The 19,844-nt window shown below is 37.6% G+C and overlaps 2 protein-coding genes across 5 annotated transcripts in view; one reads left to right on the top strand and one right to left on the bottom strand.

Moving 5' to 3' along the window:
* The window catches only part of gria4b (glutamate receptor, ionotropic, AMPA 4b), a 90,974-nt gene extending 85,561 nt beyond the window's left edge, over positions 1-5,413 (top strand). Inside the window, exons 14-16 of one of the 3 annotated variants that reach the window (XM_079898558.1) lie at positions 971-1,085; positions 2,770-3,103; positions 3,597-3,668. In XM_079898558.1, the coding sequence (XP_079754684.1) occupies positions 971-1,085; positions 2,770-3,072 (418 nt within the window). In that variant the 3' untranslated portion in view covers positions 3,073-3,103; positions 3,597-3,668. Of the gene's footprint in view, positions 1-970; positions 1,086-1,933; positions 2,049-2,769; positions 3,104-3,596 lie in introns of all 3 variants that reach the window. The other 2 variants (XM_079898560.1, XM_079898557.1) reach the window with 2 other exon arrangements.
* A 3,599-nt stretch (positions 5,414-9,012) lies between these two features.
* On the bottom strand, positions 9,013-19,483 carry elmod1 (ELMO/CED-12 domain containing 1). Of its 2 annotated transcripts, XM_079846721.1 has the most exons (12): positions 19,346-19,483; positions 18,853-18,926; positions 17,433-17,578; positions 17,277-17,305; positions 16,657-16,754; positions 16,440-16,569; positions 16,149-16,282; positions 15,071-15,139; positions 14,653-14,676; positions 14,312-14,362; positions 13,627-13,760; positions 9,013-11,210 (listed from the first exon to the last, which is right to left on the bottom strand). In XM_079846721.1, the coding sequence occupies exons 2-12, from the start codon at positions 18,867-18,869 to the stop codon at positions 11,035-11,037; spliced, it is 1,008 nt and encodes a 335-aa protein (XP_079702847.1). In that variant the 5' UTR covers positions 18,870-18,926; positions 19,346-19,483; the 3' UTR covers positions 9,013-11,034. The 2 variants fall into 2 exon arrangements, with proteins under 2 accessions (XP_079702847.1, XP_079702848.1); XM_079846722.1 differs by lacking the exon at positions 14,653-14,676.
* Between the last annotated feature and the right edge of the window lie 361 nt (positions 19,484-19,844).

The following is a 19,844-nucleotide window of genomic DNA, read 5'->3' on the forward strand; positions in this document are numbered from 1 at the left end:
TTATTATATTAAACATAATTATTAATTAATAAATATTTTATATTCTGCTTTATTTCTAGTTCACAAACATATGTTTGTTTGCTTGTTTGTTCATTGATATTAATAGTATCCTAAAGTATTAGGATTTTGACATTAAATGCAATTATTATTTTTATTGATTTAAAACAAAATTATTATTATTTATTTAAATGTATTAATTTAGTAAATATTTTAGTATTTGTACTTTTATTTTTCAGATTGTTATACTAATTTACTATGAGAAAAAAAATGCAAAAAAAAGCATTTTCACTGGTCTTTTGGACTGCATTGTATGTGACATAGCAAGTTCGTAACATGACATTAATTAAAAGGTTATGCTTATATTTATAAAACATTACCTAGAAATGATAAGCATTCTAAGAACTGCAGGGAAAGGTGCAATCTTGGTGTTTAGGAGCAGAATTGCATTGCCAGCTCCCTTGTGGCTGAGCCAAAGGTGGGAATGAAGGGGTTTGGGGAATAGGATCAAACTCATTCAGCACTTTCAGAGGCTTAAAACCTTAGTGCTCATTTGAACTGTCTGTAAGCAGCATATAGGGAAAGTAACAGGCATTCAATATCATGAGGTCCCTCTGTGCATCTCACAGCAATATTGAGTACATAGTAAAGCGGTCTAGTGAGGATGGGAAATAAGGATAGCTTGGGTTGGGGAGGAGGGGTTCAAAGCGAAGAACAGATATTGATTTTTCCATTCCTCCATCTGGAGGTGTGTATTATGGGTAGACAAATAAGGCTGGTGTGAATTAACATGAAAACAGGAAAAGAGAGGTTTGTCCTCTGTGGTTCTGTGTTTTCTAAGGGGAAGTGGGGAGGGATCTAGCGACTAATCTCTAGAGCTTTCCACCCCTCTCTTTCTTTACTTAACCTGATTGGATTCTGCTCAACTATGACAAACTGCTGCTACTGACAAACTATGTTTTATCGTTTCAAGAAGTGCCGTTAACCTGGCAGTTTTAAAACTGAATGAACAAGGCCTGTTGGACAAATTGAAAAACAAGTGGTGGTACGACAAAGGAGAGTGTGGCAGCGGAGGAGGTGGTGAGAAGGTTAGCCACTATGTCAACCAACGCGGGTAAACAGTTTCCTCTGTAACGGGAGCATCTGCCGGGGCGCAATCGCATACCTGACCTTCATCCTGACCCTATTTAGCCTGAAGAGAGAGAGGAACGCAATTACTGTCAGAGCACAAATATTCGCCGTGGATACTGGGCACAGATTCCCTCGCCAATCTCATGCCATTCATCACGTTTCCCGTCAAGGAAACTTTTTCTCCTTTGAAGTAGTTGTGTTCTCCTGTTATTCTCCTCCTGAGGCACATTCGCTGCATTTTTTATAGGAATGCAGAGAACATTTATTGTCCTTTTGAAAGAGGCTGCAGTGTCGCATTATGAATATGTATTAAAGACATGCTCTAAAGTCAGACGTAGAGCCAGTTATATCAAAATACTAGCAAAATTGAAACAGAAACTAAATTAAAATGAATATATATAATGTACAAGTAACGACTAAAACTGATAGGAATGAAACCAAATGATCATTACTATAATGACCTTGGTTAGAGGGATGCAGAAAGGTTAGTGCCTGTGGTATATTCCAATAGTTGTGGTTTAACAGTAATTGCCTCCAGCATTAGTAGAGAAGGCCGTGGCAGTATGCGCCCGTTACCTAAAGCGATGGAGCAAGGTCCCGTTCATATGTCTGTGGCTCCAGCGCCAGGCCCTAAAACACTGTTCCCCTAAACGGAGCACAGAGACATGTATTACAACGGGACCATTGGCTCGGTCACTTTGCCAGTGCAACTGCTGTGTCAGCTGTTATGAGTGAATAACATAAAATAACATGTCCTATGATGTTATTTATGTTATTTGTGTTACATTCCTCTGCGCGGTTGAAGAACCCCCGTAAACCTTGCCGTTTTGAAACTGAGCGAATCAGGCATCTTAGACAAGCTGAAAAACAAATGGTGGTACGATAAGGGCGAGTGTGGACCCAAGGACTCGGGAAGTAAGGTCAGTCTGGGACCATCACTGTTGTCTAATGCTCAGTGAGGTAGAAAGTCACCAGTATCTAGCGCATGCTCATCTGTAGGGAAATTTCAGATGTGCACCAAGATAGTTCCAGCATGCCCTGCTTCTCCACACTAAATGTCTAAATAGATTTTTGTTGTTAGTAACATACCTAGTACCTGAGAGGAATGGAAGTGACTGGGCTTTTTGAAGGTGTCCCAAGTTTATTTAGCTGAGCGTACCATTGATTTCTTTTTGCATGACAAGCCAAGCAAGCCTGACTTTTGTGAAGCGAGAAATGCGACACATGTGGAGATGAGCTTAAACACAGCGAGAAGTTAAATCCTGTTTCTGAGAACTCGCAGTGTGTAATCGCACATTGAGCTAGCGATCCATTTGAGAGCTTAGCCAACAAATAAAATTGAAAAACATCTCCTTTAATTACAAGTCAATTGTTTAAATTGCTGTCAAAGCACTGATGCCTGTCAGAATTCGCCACAAAAACATCAGCTTTTTCAGATTAGCCTGCAAGCGAAAGGTTGATTGGGAGGATATGAATTGATTTGTCTGTAAATTGTGAATGTGTGTGAATGTGAATGTGTTTGGTAGCAAGTAGATTCGTAGACTAGCGCTCTGAATGTGTGTGTGCGTGTACGTACGTGCGCTCTGCTCCCGCCCCGTTAACTTCCTGTCTTCCTGTTCCTTTGCTTCCTCTCGCATCCAGGACAAGAGCTCACAGGCCCTCAGCCTCAGTAATGTGGCTGGGGTCTTCTACATTCTGGTCGGGGGCCTGGGCCTGGCCATGCTGGTGGCCCTCATCGAGTTCTGCTACAAGTCCCGAAACGAAGCCAAGAGAATGAAGGTGGAACAGTCTGAACGTCGCCCCTCTTCCTCTCCTCTCCCCAGTCCTGTCCCCCTCCCCAGCCCCCATCCCTCACCAGGCCCCAGTCCCACCCACAGCACTCAGAGTTTAGCCACATATAGAGAGGGTTACAACGTCTACGCCACTGAAGGAGTAGAGATGTAGGAGGTCAGATGTACGTAGGTGCCCGGCAGTCGTAAGTGGAGTTCCTCTGTTTTCGCTGCCGTAGCTTGCCGTATGTGAGCCCGTGGTAAAGCTTCATGTGTTTGTGACGTCCTTGTTCTGTCTCCTCCACGTGTGCTCCGAGTCGGAGACTTGCATTCACATATTTGTGCATGCTGAAGACTGAGGTGTACCTGGACTGCACACATTTGTAATCACACGCCAGTGCGGTAACCTCTCTTTATCGTGTAAAGAAGAATAGTTAAACAAGGCTTAAGACGATCATTTCACCATAGGCATAGTCTTGAAAACCCCCTAGTTGTCAATTTCAAGTAATTTTTGGCTCCAAATGACTATGCCAGATGTATTTGAGATGCTTCATCGCTGAACTGTGTCATAATCTGGTGTTTTTGTATGTGCTTGCTGATAATGTGCACTCATTCAAATAATAATGCTCTGGCTTTTAAGTACGCACAGCTGACTCCCGTTCTCCCTGTCCCCTCTTTGTCTTCTCTCTCCCGACGCAGCTCACCTTCACCGAAGCCATGCGGAACAAGGCGCGCCTGTCCATTACGGGGAGCGTGGGCGAGAACGGGCGCGTCCTGACTCCCGACTGCCCGAAGGCTGTCCACTCCGGCCCCTCTCTGCGGCAGAGCTCCGGACTGGCTCTGGTGTCGTCCGACTTACCGTGAAAACCAAAAACTTTCAAGTGCCTTAAACTCCACAAGACCGCAAAACAGACATCAGAAAAACCGACCCTACAGCAATGACGCCACCAAGCTGAGCAATCGTGCTGACAAGGTAGATTTCGAAAGGATCTTCTCACACCCCGAGGTGCCACCGCAAGATACTATACTGTATGAAGGGTGGTTATCGCAAAGATTTCTGTGTTTCCGTCATGTACATTCAAAGAACTCGTGCTGCCTTTGAGGGTGAAGCAGGTGGGAAGAAAGAACAGTGAACTCAACTTAATCTTGTTAGCCTGTTTGGCGAAGAAAAAAAAAATGAGCTGCTCGTTCTAACACTCTGCCATAACCCTCGCCAAACTGAAACACCGCAACTCGACATCTTAACAGTTAAAAATGGGCATTTGTTCGTCCAAGAGGGTATTATTAACAAGGATATGGTATTAATGAATACTTATTAAACTGTGAAGAAGAGTTCATATATATATATATATTCTATAAAATCATAACTAAAATAAATTATTTACATTGTTTTGTAAATAGAAGACTGTACAACTCGCTTGCTTTTTAACGAATTTGTAAATAGCCGATTCTGTAGTGGACAGAGTGTAATTCTCTTTTTAAACCATCTTTAGACAAAGGATTCATCGCAATAATGGTTAGAAAACATTCAAAAGATGATTTGATATATGTAGATGTACATGAACTTTTATGGATTTAATAACATGGGCATGTTATCAGTGCCAGTGACCTATGTGACCTACCATGATTCTCGGGAATGTGGCACACACTCTCAGTGCATCTCAGCCGCTGCTCTTTCCCAAGCCATGCCCTGCATAATCACTGTGCAGTCATAGACCATGGTACCCTCTAGACTGTTTTATTTTATTTCCACAAAGCATATTTTATTTTGGATTTTATGTGATTACTGAAAAAAATTGAAATATTGAGAAGTATTTAAATGTTTGTCCATTCATTTTAGAGCAGACGTCTTTATGAATGATATAAAGAAATTCAATTGGACGAGAAACCAATCAAGCTCAATTGCGCAAATGTGTATAGAAATACAATAGAATAGAAAGTGTTCTTTCTACTGACCGCCTCTGAAGACACTGTTTGTATCGTGAGAGCCATTGTCAGAGTTCAGCTTTGGCCTTTTTTATGAAAAACACTGTGTAACCTCATTCAGGCCTTTAGCATGTTCTCCAGAAACTGTAGCAATGGACATCTGGACGAAAGGACAGCACATGGACAATTTCAAAGCTTCAGGACATCATCGTGGAAAATGGATCAATCTTTCTCTGCCCAGTTCTGTTCAACTTGCATTTAATCTGAAAGTGCAATTTATGGCTCCTCCTGTTCCAACAACACCACATCTTGGTAAAAACACATGTACTTTTACTCAAGCACACAATGTTTGTCTCTTGCTGTATTTCTCTCCTCTTTTTCCTCTCTGCCTTCTACTCTCATTCTGTCTCAAGCACACACACACACACAATGATCCTGATGCTTATTGAAGTTCAGTGTGTCTGGAGAGTGGCATTAGGTTTTTTTTCCCCCATGGTTTCTAAAGCTGTGATGAAAGTGGTGTCCTTACTAGGTTAATATGTTAAAATTGTAAATATTTATTTTGATCATTTTTTAGTAAAATATCAATGGACATGAAATTGCACCTCTGTGTCTTTATTTGGTTTAATGTTATTTGAACTCCCAAGAACAAAATTCTCAAAATATATTTGAATGCTCCACAGACTTGACTTGAACTAACTCGCTCAGCAAGATTCTCTTTAAACTGTTTACTGAAAATACAATGTAAAAATGACTATTTTACACTCAGTATAGAGAAAATCCATGTATATAAACTTGAAAACATAGCACAATTGTTGGTATCACACTGTAAGTTGTGATGGGCTGGTATGTATCTGTACTCTACAGTCACTCAACATAGAGAGTTAGATCCAGTGACACTGGTACAGATGCAGTTTGACAGGGAGAAAACAACAACTTTTATAGCAAAGTTCTTAATGACAGTAATTGTTCCTTAGAGAGGCATTATAGGTAGTCTGCATCAATATCCACGCAGAGAGCATTCATTAAAAACTCAATATATGTGGTCGTGACTATGCATGACCAAAAATGTACTCAATTATTTTTCAGGGACAGAACCTAATACTTAGAAATGTTATTTTAGATGCAACGTATTGAACCGTGCAAGTGCTCTGAAGATCACTTGTGTTTTGCAAAGCAGAGGGTAAAAAATGACCTTGTTAGGAGGAAAGACCACAAAGTACTGATTTTAATTTTAATAGTGTTATTTTCTTCCCTTACAGCAATCCACACCGAAAGGGCAAAATAGTGCATGATGGGAATACAAATAAATATTGCAGGGAAACAGCGTTGGCTCTGAAAACCTAAATGCCCTCCTATAACAGATGTTGGCACATATGTTTGAACACAGACAGTCACGCTAATGACCTTGAGGAGCATGTCATTTAGGACCATCTCAAATGTGCACCTCTTCACGATACTCATCAGTTTGTGTTATCTGGCGAGAGCACGAAGTGTTGAGCCCACATTTCATCCCTATTTATTATCTTTAGATTCAGGATCGTAACATGGCTAATTTGTTATTTGAAGTATAGATGTTTACTAGGACAAATTCAGCAAGCGATCAAAGCAGATGCACGCAATGTTGACATTTTTACAACGAGCTACCATTATCAAACCCTCAAGGTCACGTAGGACAAACTTAAACCTAAATGTGGAGCTTACAGGAATCCAAACCGCGCAGATTTGTTTGTTTAAGTGATGTGCGCGTACATTCCTGCCTATGATGATTGTGCGCGTGGCGGTCAACAGTGAAAATGAGCAAATGAGCATTTGGAACTACTTCTACCTGATCTGACGCTGACACGGATCTATTTGTTGGTGTATAACTACGTTAATTCGGTCATAATATTTTGACTTTAAAATAAACCAATTAATGATGCCACACGAAACACATTTTTAAGGTCACCTGAATGCATAAATTTTGTATAAAGATTATTGCAATGCATTACACACACACACACACACATGATGTTCAGAAGAACATGACATATTTTTATAATTCCTGTAGTCATTTTGTTGTCTTTTTGGAAATAAAGGAAAATGGTTATTTTGCATTTGTATTCCAATTTTGGCAAATGTACAGTGCATATGGGTATTCTGTGGTTACAGAAAATGTGTATAATGTGTAGGCTACAGTATACAGAACATAAGCTACTCCAGCAAGCAGTAGGGTATTTTAGACATGGCTTTTGAAACATTTATTGTTAAATTAAATTAAATAAAGTTATAATGCATAGTGCTCCATTTATTATAGAAACTAGTATGCGGTATACCGAGTAGCCTACACATTAAATAGTGAAAGTAGTATTCTGTTCTAAACATAGCCAATGTAACCAAACGGTCGTTGATACGAAATGGAACGCTAACGTAGGCTATTCTACTGCATACAAACAGTAGGCCTATACTGCAATCAATGCATACTAATACCGTAGCAATAGCATGCTACAATTGCATGATCATCATTAAGATACATCATACTGATGAAAAATCCTTCAATTCTGGATTCAACTCTGGATTGATTTGTGTTTTGTGAATTTTGTATTGGTTGATGACAATGCCTGGTCTCGCTTTGAGCTTCTATAATTTATCATGTTAAAGGGCTCTTAATGCCTCTCGACACCCCTGTCATGAAATGTTTAGACATTATGCTAAACGCTGTCACTGTCCCGCTCCACTATCAGGCACGTGTTGGGGACACAGGAACTTGCATGTGACAGAGTGTGTCTGATGTCAGATTGGCTGTCATGTCGCATTATGCCTTGACTGTTATGAGTGGGCAAATAACAGTCGTGTCTAACCTATAACCTGTGTTTATGAGAAGACTGAACACCTTTTGTCTTCACACAGGCATTAGTCTCAGGTAAGAGGCACTTTTGCTTCGCAAGTTTGCATCTTCAAATATATCAAAATATGTTTTCTACTGAAAAACATCTTAAACCTGGTTTAAAGGGATAGTTCACCCAAAATTAAAAATTCTGTCATAATTTAGTCACCCTCAAGTTTTTCCAAACCTGTATTAATTTATTTTATTTTCTGCTGAATTTATAAATGGTGTTACAGTTTCGCGGGGATGCCTTATAAATAATAAATGTTAGCCTACACATATCATGGGTAGGTCTACTCTTTATTTTGACTTTCTTGTTTGAAGCACAACATCATTCATGCTATAACCGCATCTCAACCATGGCTGTTTTCTCCACACAAACATAAAACCTTTCTGAGGATGAACGACAGTCCTGACAGTGAATATGCTCGGAATATCTTGAACGTTATTGCCCCCTTGCGATTCAAAACAGAATAACACGTCTTTTTATCTTTTGTAATGGGGTTTTGTCATGTTTATTACTATTATTATATTGATTTTAATAATTCTACAGGCCTATAACTTTAATCTATTTCTGTTTTAGTTTTTCATTTAATGTTTATATTTTATTCATTTATATTTTATAATTTTGTCATTTTGGATAAAAAGTATGGTTATTTTGCATTTAATGCAAAATATGTACTAGGTCATCTGGTTATTCTGTCAGTACGGATAAAGCGCATACTGTGAACATTATATATACTGTATATATTTTAGTTTTCATTTTACAATTTTTTCTTTATTTTCTATTTTAGTTTTTCTGTTATGCGCTTTTGCCATTTTTATTTATTTATTTTATTGTATTTCTATATAGCTTTATTTTGATTTGTTTTAGTAATTTTCGTACTTCAAATTAAAATTATTTCAGTTCAAGTTTTTAAAGTGTAAGTTTTTCATTTAATATTAATCATTTATTTCAACTTTATTTCAGTTACTGAAAATGATTTTGAATTGTTTTAGTTAACAGTAACAACACTGATTATTTATACTGCTTTTTATTATGTGAGGGAATGGAAAAAGATGATGGAACTCAAACATAGGTAAATAACTCTGAACAAGCTGTACAAATATGGGATTAAGTATCAGTTTTAAAGTGTTCCTAGAAGTCAAAGAATCCATTTCAATTTTAAAATGATGTTAATTACTTTCCATTTCGTAGCATGTATAAACCAAATGTAAAATTTGTTGCAGCCTTTCATTCGAAAGAATCCTTTACTGTTTTTGTTATGTTGGGGTTTTTTTGCATGTGAAAGAAAACACAAAAACTGAACAGATACATAAATATTCAGCCATGCATAATGAAGAGCTTTAATAATGTTTCAATGTTTTTCACCTCGAACGCTTTATGTACAGCAAGTGCTTTATCTGTAAAAGTGCTGCAATGGGAAATATATGACACTCTGTACACATTAAAAATCAAGTGGAAACACAATTCAACCAATAGCTATTAAAAAGAAGCTGCTTAACACTGCCAGTAGCATAGACATTCATCGCAACGACATTAAAATTAAGTGACATTCTGATAACACGATTATTTTGCAGGCAAAAACTAAATCATCATGTAAACCCTGTGACCGTCCATCGTGTGAATGGACAAACTTAAAAGAGAATCATGCATTTGTGATGTGACACAACTGTAAAAAGTTAAAGAAATGCAAAGAGGACAAAAAAAAGCCTGGAATACTCACACTCAGGGCTAAACTTTAGAATTGTACATGAATTATTCTATTGAGTGTCTTGGTAACACAATAGAGGCACCACTTGTGCAAAAGAAAACAAGACTGTTCTACTAACTGTTCAAAACGTCACTTATTGCTTTGGTGCTAGAACAGAAAAATGGAACATTCCACATTTTTTACATCAACACTAATACATTTGTAAAACAATCATGTGCTCTGCATGATAACATTCACAAAACACACATTATCCTACCATATTTGGCAAGTAAATATTCGATTTTAAGCTCCGCTTCTTGGCAACATATAGTAGGCTATGTAAGTATTTGATAGAAGAATTCAGAATATGACATGATGATAAAGGTTATGAACTTATGATTATCTGTTAATGCAGCAAGCAGAAATCATTTCCATTTAATGGATTATTCCAGGATCAATGCAAGTTAGTTAACTGATAGCATCTATTGATTACCACAAAAAATAATGTTGACTCTTCCCTGTTTTCTTTTCTTTAAAAAAATGTAAGCTAACAATATTATAAAAGCATCTGTTCTTCTATTAAAATGTATTTTCTGCGTTTTAATGCATTTAAATCATTGCATTAACAGTTGTTTTAGGGTTGTCATGTTATAAAACTGGAAATAACTTTACACAGAAAAGACTAGTAAGTGTTTTTTTCACACTAAAATCATGTTAACGTGTATATTGTTTACATCTTGTGGCTACACTATTGAAACTGAATACTGAGTATTTTATTGTTTACAAATTGGCCCCATTCACTTCCATTGTAAGAGGCCGTTCACACAGAACGCGCTTTTCCATTGTTTTTCAAACACATGCTAGACGGACATCTTTAACGATTGTGCTCGCGTCTGACGCAGCATTCTAAAACCTTGCACTTTTTTCCGTTCCACTGACCTGTGTTTTGCGTATTTAACAGCAAAAACTGTGTGAACTTTCTGAAAAGTGTCTACGTGTCTTACTGTAAACCAGATTTAGCTTTTTTAAAGAAAAGCAGAGACAAGTTAATATTATTTTGTGGTAATCAACATTGTACCATAAGTGCTGTTAATTGAGCTGAATTTGTACTGAACCTTGAATATTCCTTTAACAGATTCACAATAAGTAAAGAAAGATTATCCGTCATATAACAGCTGAAAAAGTATATGATACTGTATACAAACAAGGGCCACCTGTTTCTAAGTGTGCCTGGTATCAGTGCAGCCTTCTGCGGTGGATGTGGGTAGAAACTCTCGCATGCCTGAAGCTCACTGTCTTACCTATTATGTACCAACAGCTCGACCTACTGGTGGATAGGGAGCCCTGTCCAATCGGGAGAGATCTCCCTCCGACCCACATTCAGATGCTGATCAAGACTTCAGCATACAGTAGTTGTAAATATCACAATCATTGTGAAAGCTAAGGAGGTGCACTGTTGCCATGCGCACATACAATCAACATGGTCTTCAGCAGTGCTGGTGATCTTCAGTTGCTTCTGGTTAGATGGGCTGAAGGAGACATTGGTGAGAGAATGTGTGAGAAGAAGACCGGCTAAGCAGTTGGCAGTAATGAGACATGGGCTTTAAGGATGAGAAGGTGAAGTGTCACAAGAGTTGAGATGAATGAGAAGCTACAGGTTGACCAGGTGAAGGTCTGAGGCCGTGAAGTGAGGACACAGTGCCATGTCAGGGTTCTTCAGCTGCTTCAGGACGCGCTTGTAGAACTTGGTGCGCACGCGATTGAACTCCATGATGTCGCACGGGTCCTCCTCGATCCAGAACTTGTGGAACTCCTGCATCAGATAACCTAAGAAACACAAGAAATGATAAATATACAGGTTTTTTTTATATAAATCGAATGTAAATTCATGTCCCAGTTATACCTACACTTAATGTTGTCAAAAAAAAATAAAAGAAAAAAATAAAAGAAACCAAATACAATTTTATTTTGAATTTTTATAGTAACAATGTATTTGTTTATTCAAACTAAGTATGAAAGTTAAGCATTTTTATATTTATTCCAAAATAATAACTAAAGGCAGTAACAATTTTATTTGTGAACTGATGTTCAGCTGTTCTTTTTAATAGTCAACTTATTTTTGGATCATCAGTCATGCTCAGTAAACTCTGGTCACAGACAAGATGTACCTTTAATTTCACCAAGCAGATCGCTCACTAAAACTCCTAGGGCCCTATTTTAACGATCTGAAACGCAAGTGTCAAAGCGCAAAGCGCAAGTAACTTTGTGGGCGGGTCTCGGCGCTGTTGCTATTTTCCCGGCGGGATAAATGACTCTTGCGCCCGGCGCACATCTAAAAGGGGTTGGTCTGAAGTAGCTTCATTATTCATAGGTGTGGTTTGGGCGTAACGTGAAATAAACCAATCAGAGCATCATCTCACATTCCCTTTAAGAGCAGACGCGCTTTTTCCTTGGCGTATTGCTAGGCGTATTTGCCAGGCGCGCGCCAGGAGCGGTTCACAGCCGAGGAGAGCAACGCTCTTGTCACGGCCGTAAAAGAGAGAGAAGTGACATTGGGGATGGAGAAACACACCCAAATTAGCTTCGGTTAAACAGGCGTATAATAAGACTAGGTAAGACTTTAGACTAGGTTTTTTCTGGCCAGTGGCACAATTGTTTTATGGAACAGTAAAATAGCACCAGGGATTGTTTGCGCCGGAACACGCCTCCTTTTTTGCGCTGAACCGCCCAGGGAGCGCAAGTTCATTCCCTAGTTTAGCGACGTGCTTCTATGGAGGGAAAAGCGCGCTTTGCGCGGGTGCAAAATAGGAATGAAACATGCGTCGGTGTACAAAGTCAATTGCGCTGGGTGCAAGATAGGGCCCCAAGAGTCATTGGCCCTCATTTATCATTCTTGCGTAGAAACGGGCGTATATGTTGGCGTAAGATTATGCTTACACTCCTCTCACCGCCTGATTTATGAAGCTGTGCGTACCTTTGAAATCCAGGTGTACGCAATACCTGCGCTTGATAAATGCCGCGGCTGAAAACGAGCGTGATTAAAATAACACGCCCCTATATATTCAAATCTCCGCTCCCCCCACGCCCTCATTTTACGCCATGGACACACAGAAGACGGCAAAGAAGAGAAACTTCTTTGAGAAAGAAAGAGAAACCAGGGAAGTGGAAAGAAACAAAATTGATTTCTAGATTTTTATTATTAATGACGCTTATTGTTATTTAGAAGAAGAATGTAGTTATTATTATTATTTGTATTATTATTATTATTATTATTATTATTATTTAAAAGAAGAAGAATGTCATTTTTATTATTTTGTCAGTCTGAATTATTTTTTGGTCATTGAAAGCCTTTCATTACTGAACCCAGTCCGTGCACACCTGCCGGGCCTAACCCTGGCCTAACCATCGTTTTAAAGAATAGTACAACGGCGAGCGCGTCGAGTATAAACGCCTCGTCCGTTTGGGGAGATGCGCGCGCAGTCTGTGCGGAGACTCGCGCTGCGGAGCCAGGCGAAAGTATTAAACAAGGCTTGAAACGTCAGGTAAAGCGCACAGGCTCGCAACTGAAGGAATACATATGCCTACAAATCAAATGCTTTGGTAAAGTCACACAAATTAAACATTTAAGTCCATGTTGCACAAAAATAAACACTGAAGTTTATAATTACTATGTTGTTGTTTTTTTACAGTGGGTCATAATATATCATATCTTTTAGTTTGTCAGTGCGTTTTGTGGTGTTAGGAATTGTTTTTCTGCGCATTTCCGCACGAACTCAAAACGTGCGTACACCACCTCCTGAGCTGGCGTAGGATTTGAGCGTGCCGTACGCCAACGTCCATATTGATAAATCTCAAAGTCACTGTGGTTTTGGGTGTACGCCAGGTGTACGCTGGAAATTTGGTGTACGCACTTTTGATAAATGAAGGCCATTATGTTTTCAGATTTTGATGTGACTGCTTATATATATATATATATATCATGTTTTAATTTACATTATTATTAGGGCATTTCATTTTATGTAATTTAATGAATGATAAATAATATATATGATATATAATTTATATCATGCTAAATGATTATTTTGTTATTTTTAAGAATTTTACTTGGATAATTTACATCAAATGTAATAATTGTATAATTGAATGGTCATAAATTATGTATATAATTTAAAATGTATATTTAATTTTACTTCAAGAGTTGTTTTCACAACGAGAACAATGGAAACATTATGATAACACTCACAGAAGGTCTGTTGGAAGTTCACTAGACTTGGCATCTCTGGTGCCACATTGTACAGATGAGTCTTCAGAGCCCCGCTCACCAGCAGGGAATATGCCAGGTCTGTGATGTTAATGCCAACTATGGCAAAGGAGTATCTGCACCACAAAAGATTTGGGTCAGCACAAAACACAATGTAAAAGAAATCCTTGTTTAGTGTAAACAGACATTATAAAATGTTAAGACGCTGCCAGTGTTTGCCTGTGTGATTTCATGTTTCTGTTGCACAGTGATTTAACAGGCTCCATGCTACACATCAGAGCTAATGCATCCTGAAATCCTCAAACAAAGCATCAGTGCTGCCACACAAGCAGGGTTCAGGGACTCAACTACTAATAACTACTGCACACACAGCAGAATTATTTTTAACATTCACAGATGTAAGAACTGGTGTTCATGTTAGACAGCACCACTCTAACTCTCAAAATATAACAAAATATTTATTTGTTTTTATTTTTCTAGTGTTGTGGATGCTTTCCCGGGTGTTGCTATGTGGTTGCAAAGGTGTTCAGAGAGCTTTTTAGGATGTTGCTGTGAGGTTGCAAAGGTAATTTGGTTGCTTACTGACCCAAGTGAAAACACAAAGCACAAAGTTTATGTTCTAGTACCTTACATTTGTGTGAAATAGTCTGCAATATTCTGAACTCACCCAATCGCTTTGTCAAATTTGTTCTTGTCCCACTCAGCTTTGCTCATCTTGCTGTGTGAAGAACCAAAATATTAGTGTCCACTCAATCCTGTGCTAATAGTCTTTAAACAGCTAATATAATGCAGTCAACTACGTCAACAACGACAATTACACATGTGAGAATGGAGAAAAGAGAAAGCATTCACAGCTACTAACCAACGTTACAATGAAGCATAATGCCTTGTGTTTAGAGTGAGGTGAGGTAAGGCGTTTCGAGATTAAAACAACAACAAAATACAGCCATTAGTATGAGGCAAAATAATCAAATGAATTTCTTACTGAGAGAGAAAAAAATGGAGTACCTGGCTTCCTCTTTGGAAAGGTTCCTGCGTATGACAGTGATGGGAATAAAAAAAGAAGCAGGAACAGAAAAAAAGGAATGTGTGGGTGCATGATGTGCATGATGGTGAAGGAGCATGCTGAAGGTTTGATTGATTACACAGCATGAAAAAATCACCTGTTAACATAAACACGGTATGCACACACAGTAAAAAGCAATACACTGATAAGAGGCTTCTGAGGAACTACACCCTAACTGACATCCTGTGGCAAGATCCTGATGTTGTGTGTTTGCTCATGTGCATTTAAAGCTTAAATGTGTCTTAAAGCCCATCAATCAGATTTAGGGTGCTTTTTTGGATATAACAATGTACCATAACTAAGTATATACAGTAGAGTGTACATAGGAACCACTCAAGAGGACTATCTGAGGGATCTGACCTGTGTTTGGGCTGCAAGGAGTCATGGAGAACTTGGAGAGCGGTGGCTTTATCATGCTCTGCAAAATATCTGCGAATAAAAGAGGGAAAATCAGCCATTGAATTGTTCTGTTCGAAAACCAAGTGAGCTACCTATATAGTGTTCTATAAGCTAGGAAACTTAATTATGCTAAGATACTCACTAAGATACCTTGTTGTTTTGAGAAAATGCTTTGCAAAAAGATCAGTGAAAAAAATCTAAGATAGCAAATGCAATAATGTAAAATTATTTAATTCTATAATACAAAGTAGTGAGAAAAACTAGTTGAGTGTAGTTCAAAAAATATGTTTTGAATATTTTTTTTTAGCTTAGCAACCTGTTAGCATCAAAATCTATTGCTAGCTGAAAAAAACTAGTTCAGTGTCATTCAAAAACGTATTTTACTCAATGTATGTTCTGCATATAATGTTTATTAGAGTATGGTGTTGTTAGCTTAGCAACATGCTAATCGCAAAATCTATTGCTATGATAAAACTAGTTCAGTGTCATTCAAAAAAGTATTTTTACTCAATGTATGTTATGTATTTAATGTTTATTACAGTATATCGTGTTGTTAGCTAAGCAACATGACGTCAAAATTTATTGCAAACTGATAAAAATTAGTTCAGTGTCATTCAAAAACTTATTTTACTCAATGTATGTTGTGCATTTAATGCTTATTCGAGTATTGTGTTGTTAGCTTAGCAACATGCTAATGTCAAAATTAGTTCAGTGTCATTCAAAAACTTATTTTACTCAATGTATGTTATGTATTTAATGTTTATTAGAGTATGGTGTTAGCTTAGCAATGCTAACGGCAAAATCTATTGCTATTTTAGTTGTGAATGCCTATGCATTCCAAATTGGTCTTTTATGAGGTTACATGATGGTTAGGATGCTTCTTTAAAAGGTAGCTGCCTATTTAGTAAGTAGACAGTAAGGCTCACTATGTTTTGGAACAGGGTTAATATCTGGTATGATCTACATTTCACTTAAGCACGTATAAAGATCTAATGTTTTGTGCTGATTTCACCTCAGCAGATTCTACCAGGCTACTCACAGTAGGTTGTGCAAGCCCAAGAGACCCATGCCCCTGAAATCAGTCTTGGGGTCGTTTCCTTGGAAACCAATCTCACACCATTGCTTGGAGATGCGTCCAGAGAGAGGAGAATCAGGACGGAGTTCCTTCCACAGCTGGTGAGAAAAAATATGTTTGAGAAAGATGTCACTATTAAAGACTATTACATTATAGATGTTAAATTTGTAGCTATTGAAGTTCTGTTAAATTCTGAATTATAATTGCCTATAACATATTTCTCAGTCATTAAAAAAGACTTGCAACCACTAATACCTTCATGAGCATCTCCTCATGTGCTGGGTTTTCACAGTCGTACGGCTCTCTACGCAGCTTCTCCACCTCCACTACTAGGTTTCGGTAACCCGCAATCTGGAGGAGGCAAGCTTGGAGAGAGATGCCAAGCCTGGAAGAAGACAAGAAATACAGTATGTGTGTTCAAAAAGTAAGAACTTAGTAGATGAACACTATCAGCAAATCACGGAGTCCTTACTGTGGGTTAGTGTCGAGGTTGATCTTTTTCAGGGACATAATATCATCGATAGTTTTCTCAACAGAATCTGGGTGAACGCTGATGGCAGACTGCAAAAGCTATGGAGGTAGAGTAATAGAAAGGAAGATTATTCAGTTATTAGCTAATACACAAAAAATGGCATAATACGTTAAAAATTGTGCAGCCTTGTAGTTTGAGACGGGCTTATAAACAGTGTTGATATTGTTAACTAAACTAAGTAATAAAAATAATTTACGTTAATTGAAATAAAGCTGAAATAAATATAAATAATAGATGAAAACTTAAATGAAAATTAGAACTTTTGAAGTACTAAAAAAAATAAAAAAGTAAAACTTAAATAAAAAATAAATTAAAGCAAAACAGAAATATAAATTAAAAAAAACGACAAAAGCACATTAAAATCCCTAAAACTGAAAATATAAAAATAAATAAAAAATATTGATAAATTCAATAATTCTATTTAAATAATACTAAAATAACATTGCTTATTATATTACATAAAATTACAAAATACCTTCCATTTTATAATATTATTAAATGCTACAATAAAATAGATATAAAGTATTTGTACTTCATAAACCAACAACCTCATGACTCACCTCATGTTTGGAGCATTTGAGTGAGGATTCTGTGAAATGAAAGGAAACATAAAATAATATAAAAAATGTCCCCACATACATCCAGGATGGCCAATACAGAATGATATAGTGTATTTTACTGTAGATGTACCACTAAATAGTACTGATAGTATTTACCGATCTTGAGCGTCCTTCGAGCACCAGGTTTGTTATTGTAACAGATGCGTTGAAGCTCACATCGTCCTGTCACCTTCCTGATGACAAACTTCAGGCCCCGCCACAAACACTTACAGTAAAGGAACACCAGCAACTGGGTCAGCACCCTAGAAGATTCAAAGAAATAAAGAGGCCTGAATAAAGCGACACAAATCCAGAACTGTTAGGCCTAATACACTTGCGTGTTCTGTCCCAGAATAAAGCGTACTCACTGGGGTATTGTGAAAGCTCATTATATTTGAGTACAATAAAACTGAACTGCATAACCTTCAGACGAGTGTTTCCCATGAACACTCCTCGAGCTATCCAAAGAGAAATGCACATTATTTTAATAGGCCTAATTCCCTTTGTAAAAAGTATATCTGTGTTTTGAGAGAGAGATGTGGGCCATGATGATGAAATGGGTCACAGTTCTGCAAAGATGTGTGTGATGAAAGTGAAACATAATTGTGAAAGTAATATTCTTTAAACAGGTTTCATGTCCTGCATGTATCAAGCAGTATGTATTCACCTAAGGATTTCATGTTTTTGAATCAATGCATGGCTGAATTCATCCATTCGTATTATATTCTAATCTAATTGCGATCTATTTCACTACAGAGAAACACACTAGACTAGGAATAAACCTGTTTGAGTCCGGTTGCTGAGAGTTACTGCTCACAGGATAGACTCGCCTCCCCATCGGCATGCAATGAATTCAAGTCAAACCTGCGTTTTGTAAAAAAGGTGTTATTGTGAAAACTGTTGAACAGGAGTGACGTGTCTTGAAGGTAATAAGCAGTAGTCTGGTCTCTACCTCTGAAGGTCTAGGTGAAATACAAAACTACATTCACTAGGAGCAACCTCTACTGGGTTTAATGCCTGTCAACATCATTTATTGTAAACAATATAATTAAGAGAAGTGGCTGATAAGAAAGCACTTAAAACTGAAAGCCAGAGGACAACTCCCCAAGGGATGGTTAATTAAAAGGTATTTATCAGTCATTTACATTTTAAGAGCTATTGCTGACAAAGAATGTTAGTATGAAAAGGCCTCTGACTGGTGTGTGTGTGTGTGATGGGGGAGGTGGCATATTTATGATATATATAATATGTATAAATATAAAATATATGTTTCCACATCTGTGGTATAATTGGGCCATAAGCAACAGTGCATGCAATATAAATGTGTTCTTATAATCTGATAAGAATAATTAATTATTTAATTTCTCTTTTTGTTTCCACATCCATGACACAATTGGGCCATACAACTATGCATACAATATTAAACGTATCGGTGAATTTAATGTGATTTTTTTTTAAAATGGAAAATGAAAGCAATGACATTTCAGCTTCAAAGCAATAATAAGCTTGTCACTATTAAGCAGTAAGACGTACTTACCTTAGAAAATGCTTCATCGTGATTGTCTGCTTTGCTACAACTGTATAACTCACATTCGCGGATGGTCTGACCGCCTGCACGAAACACAATTCAAAATAAATAATACAATGTATCTTTATTTAATTGTTGTATTGCATTAAACGTGGATACAAATAGCAATAATGTCTTAAGGTCGTCAGTGTGGCGTTAGGCGGATTAAGACGTTGCCGTGGGTAACTGCTCCTACAACCAACATACGATCTACATAATCCACTTTCACATAATGTCTGATGCGTTATTTCATCATACATGAGTCGTTTATAATAAAGTCAAATATCACAGGTTATATAACACCAAATGGACTCATTTACCGTCGAGCCTAGCTCTTTAATTTTGCATTAGGTGTTATTCTGCTCTGTTCTCTATTCTACACCACACATGGTCGTGTGAAAACTGAGTATCAAATAATAGATCTGAGTATGTGATAAAAGATAAATAAATGTCAGGAACATACGTTTCAAGATGTCGCTGGGAATGGGAATATGCCTGTCCTCCTCTCTCTCTGCAAGGCAGGTACCTGTTATTCCTCCATGATGAGCATGTGAATGAGGGAGGGCGGGCTCTTCAGAGCATCGCAATGCAGCGCTGCTGTGCCGGAAAGAACCCAGCAGACCTTGCTGTCACTCGAACTCTTGAAATCGAAGAATACTTGAAATTATTATAGATTTAATTAACTGTTGTTCCATCATTTAGAATTGAATAGTATGATCTTGCTCTTCTAGAACCAGGGTATGGGATATTCCTCAGCAAACTTTAAATTAACATTTTATTCTAACATTTCTTGAAACTTCTGGAATCATAAAATTAATATATCAATACTCCCAGTTTCTGTTAATAAAAAGATTATAAACAAGCATCTTTGTCATAATCCCAGTAGAAATACCAATAATATCTTACCAACAATATAGCTTTCTGCTTTCATATAGGGGGGCTTTCAAATATTCAGACAACAG

The sequence above is a fragment of the Squalius cephalus genome (genome assembly GCF_949319135.1).
Source record: "Squalius cephalus genome assembly, chromosome: 17".
Classification (NCBI taxonomy): domain Eukaryota; kingdom Metazoa; phylum Chordata; class Actinopteri; order Cypriniformes; family Leuciscidae; genus Squalius; species Squalius cephalus.

Coding starts and splice junctions, on each gene's coding strand:
- elmod1 (XM_079846721.1), bottom strand. Junction 16,755..17,276: donor TCAAATGCTCCAAACATGAG/GTGAGTCATGAG, acceptor CTACCTCCATAG/CTTTTGCAGTCTGCCATCAG. Junction 13,761..14,311: donor AAATTTGACAAAGCGATTGG/GTGAGTTCAGAA, acceptor TTTGTGGTGCAG/ATACTCCTTTGCCATAGTTG.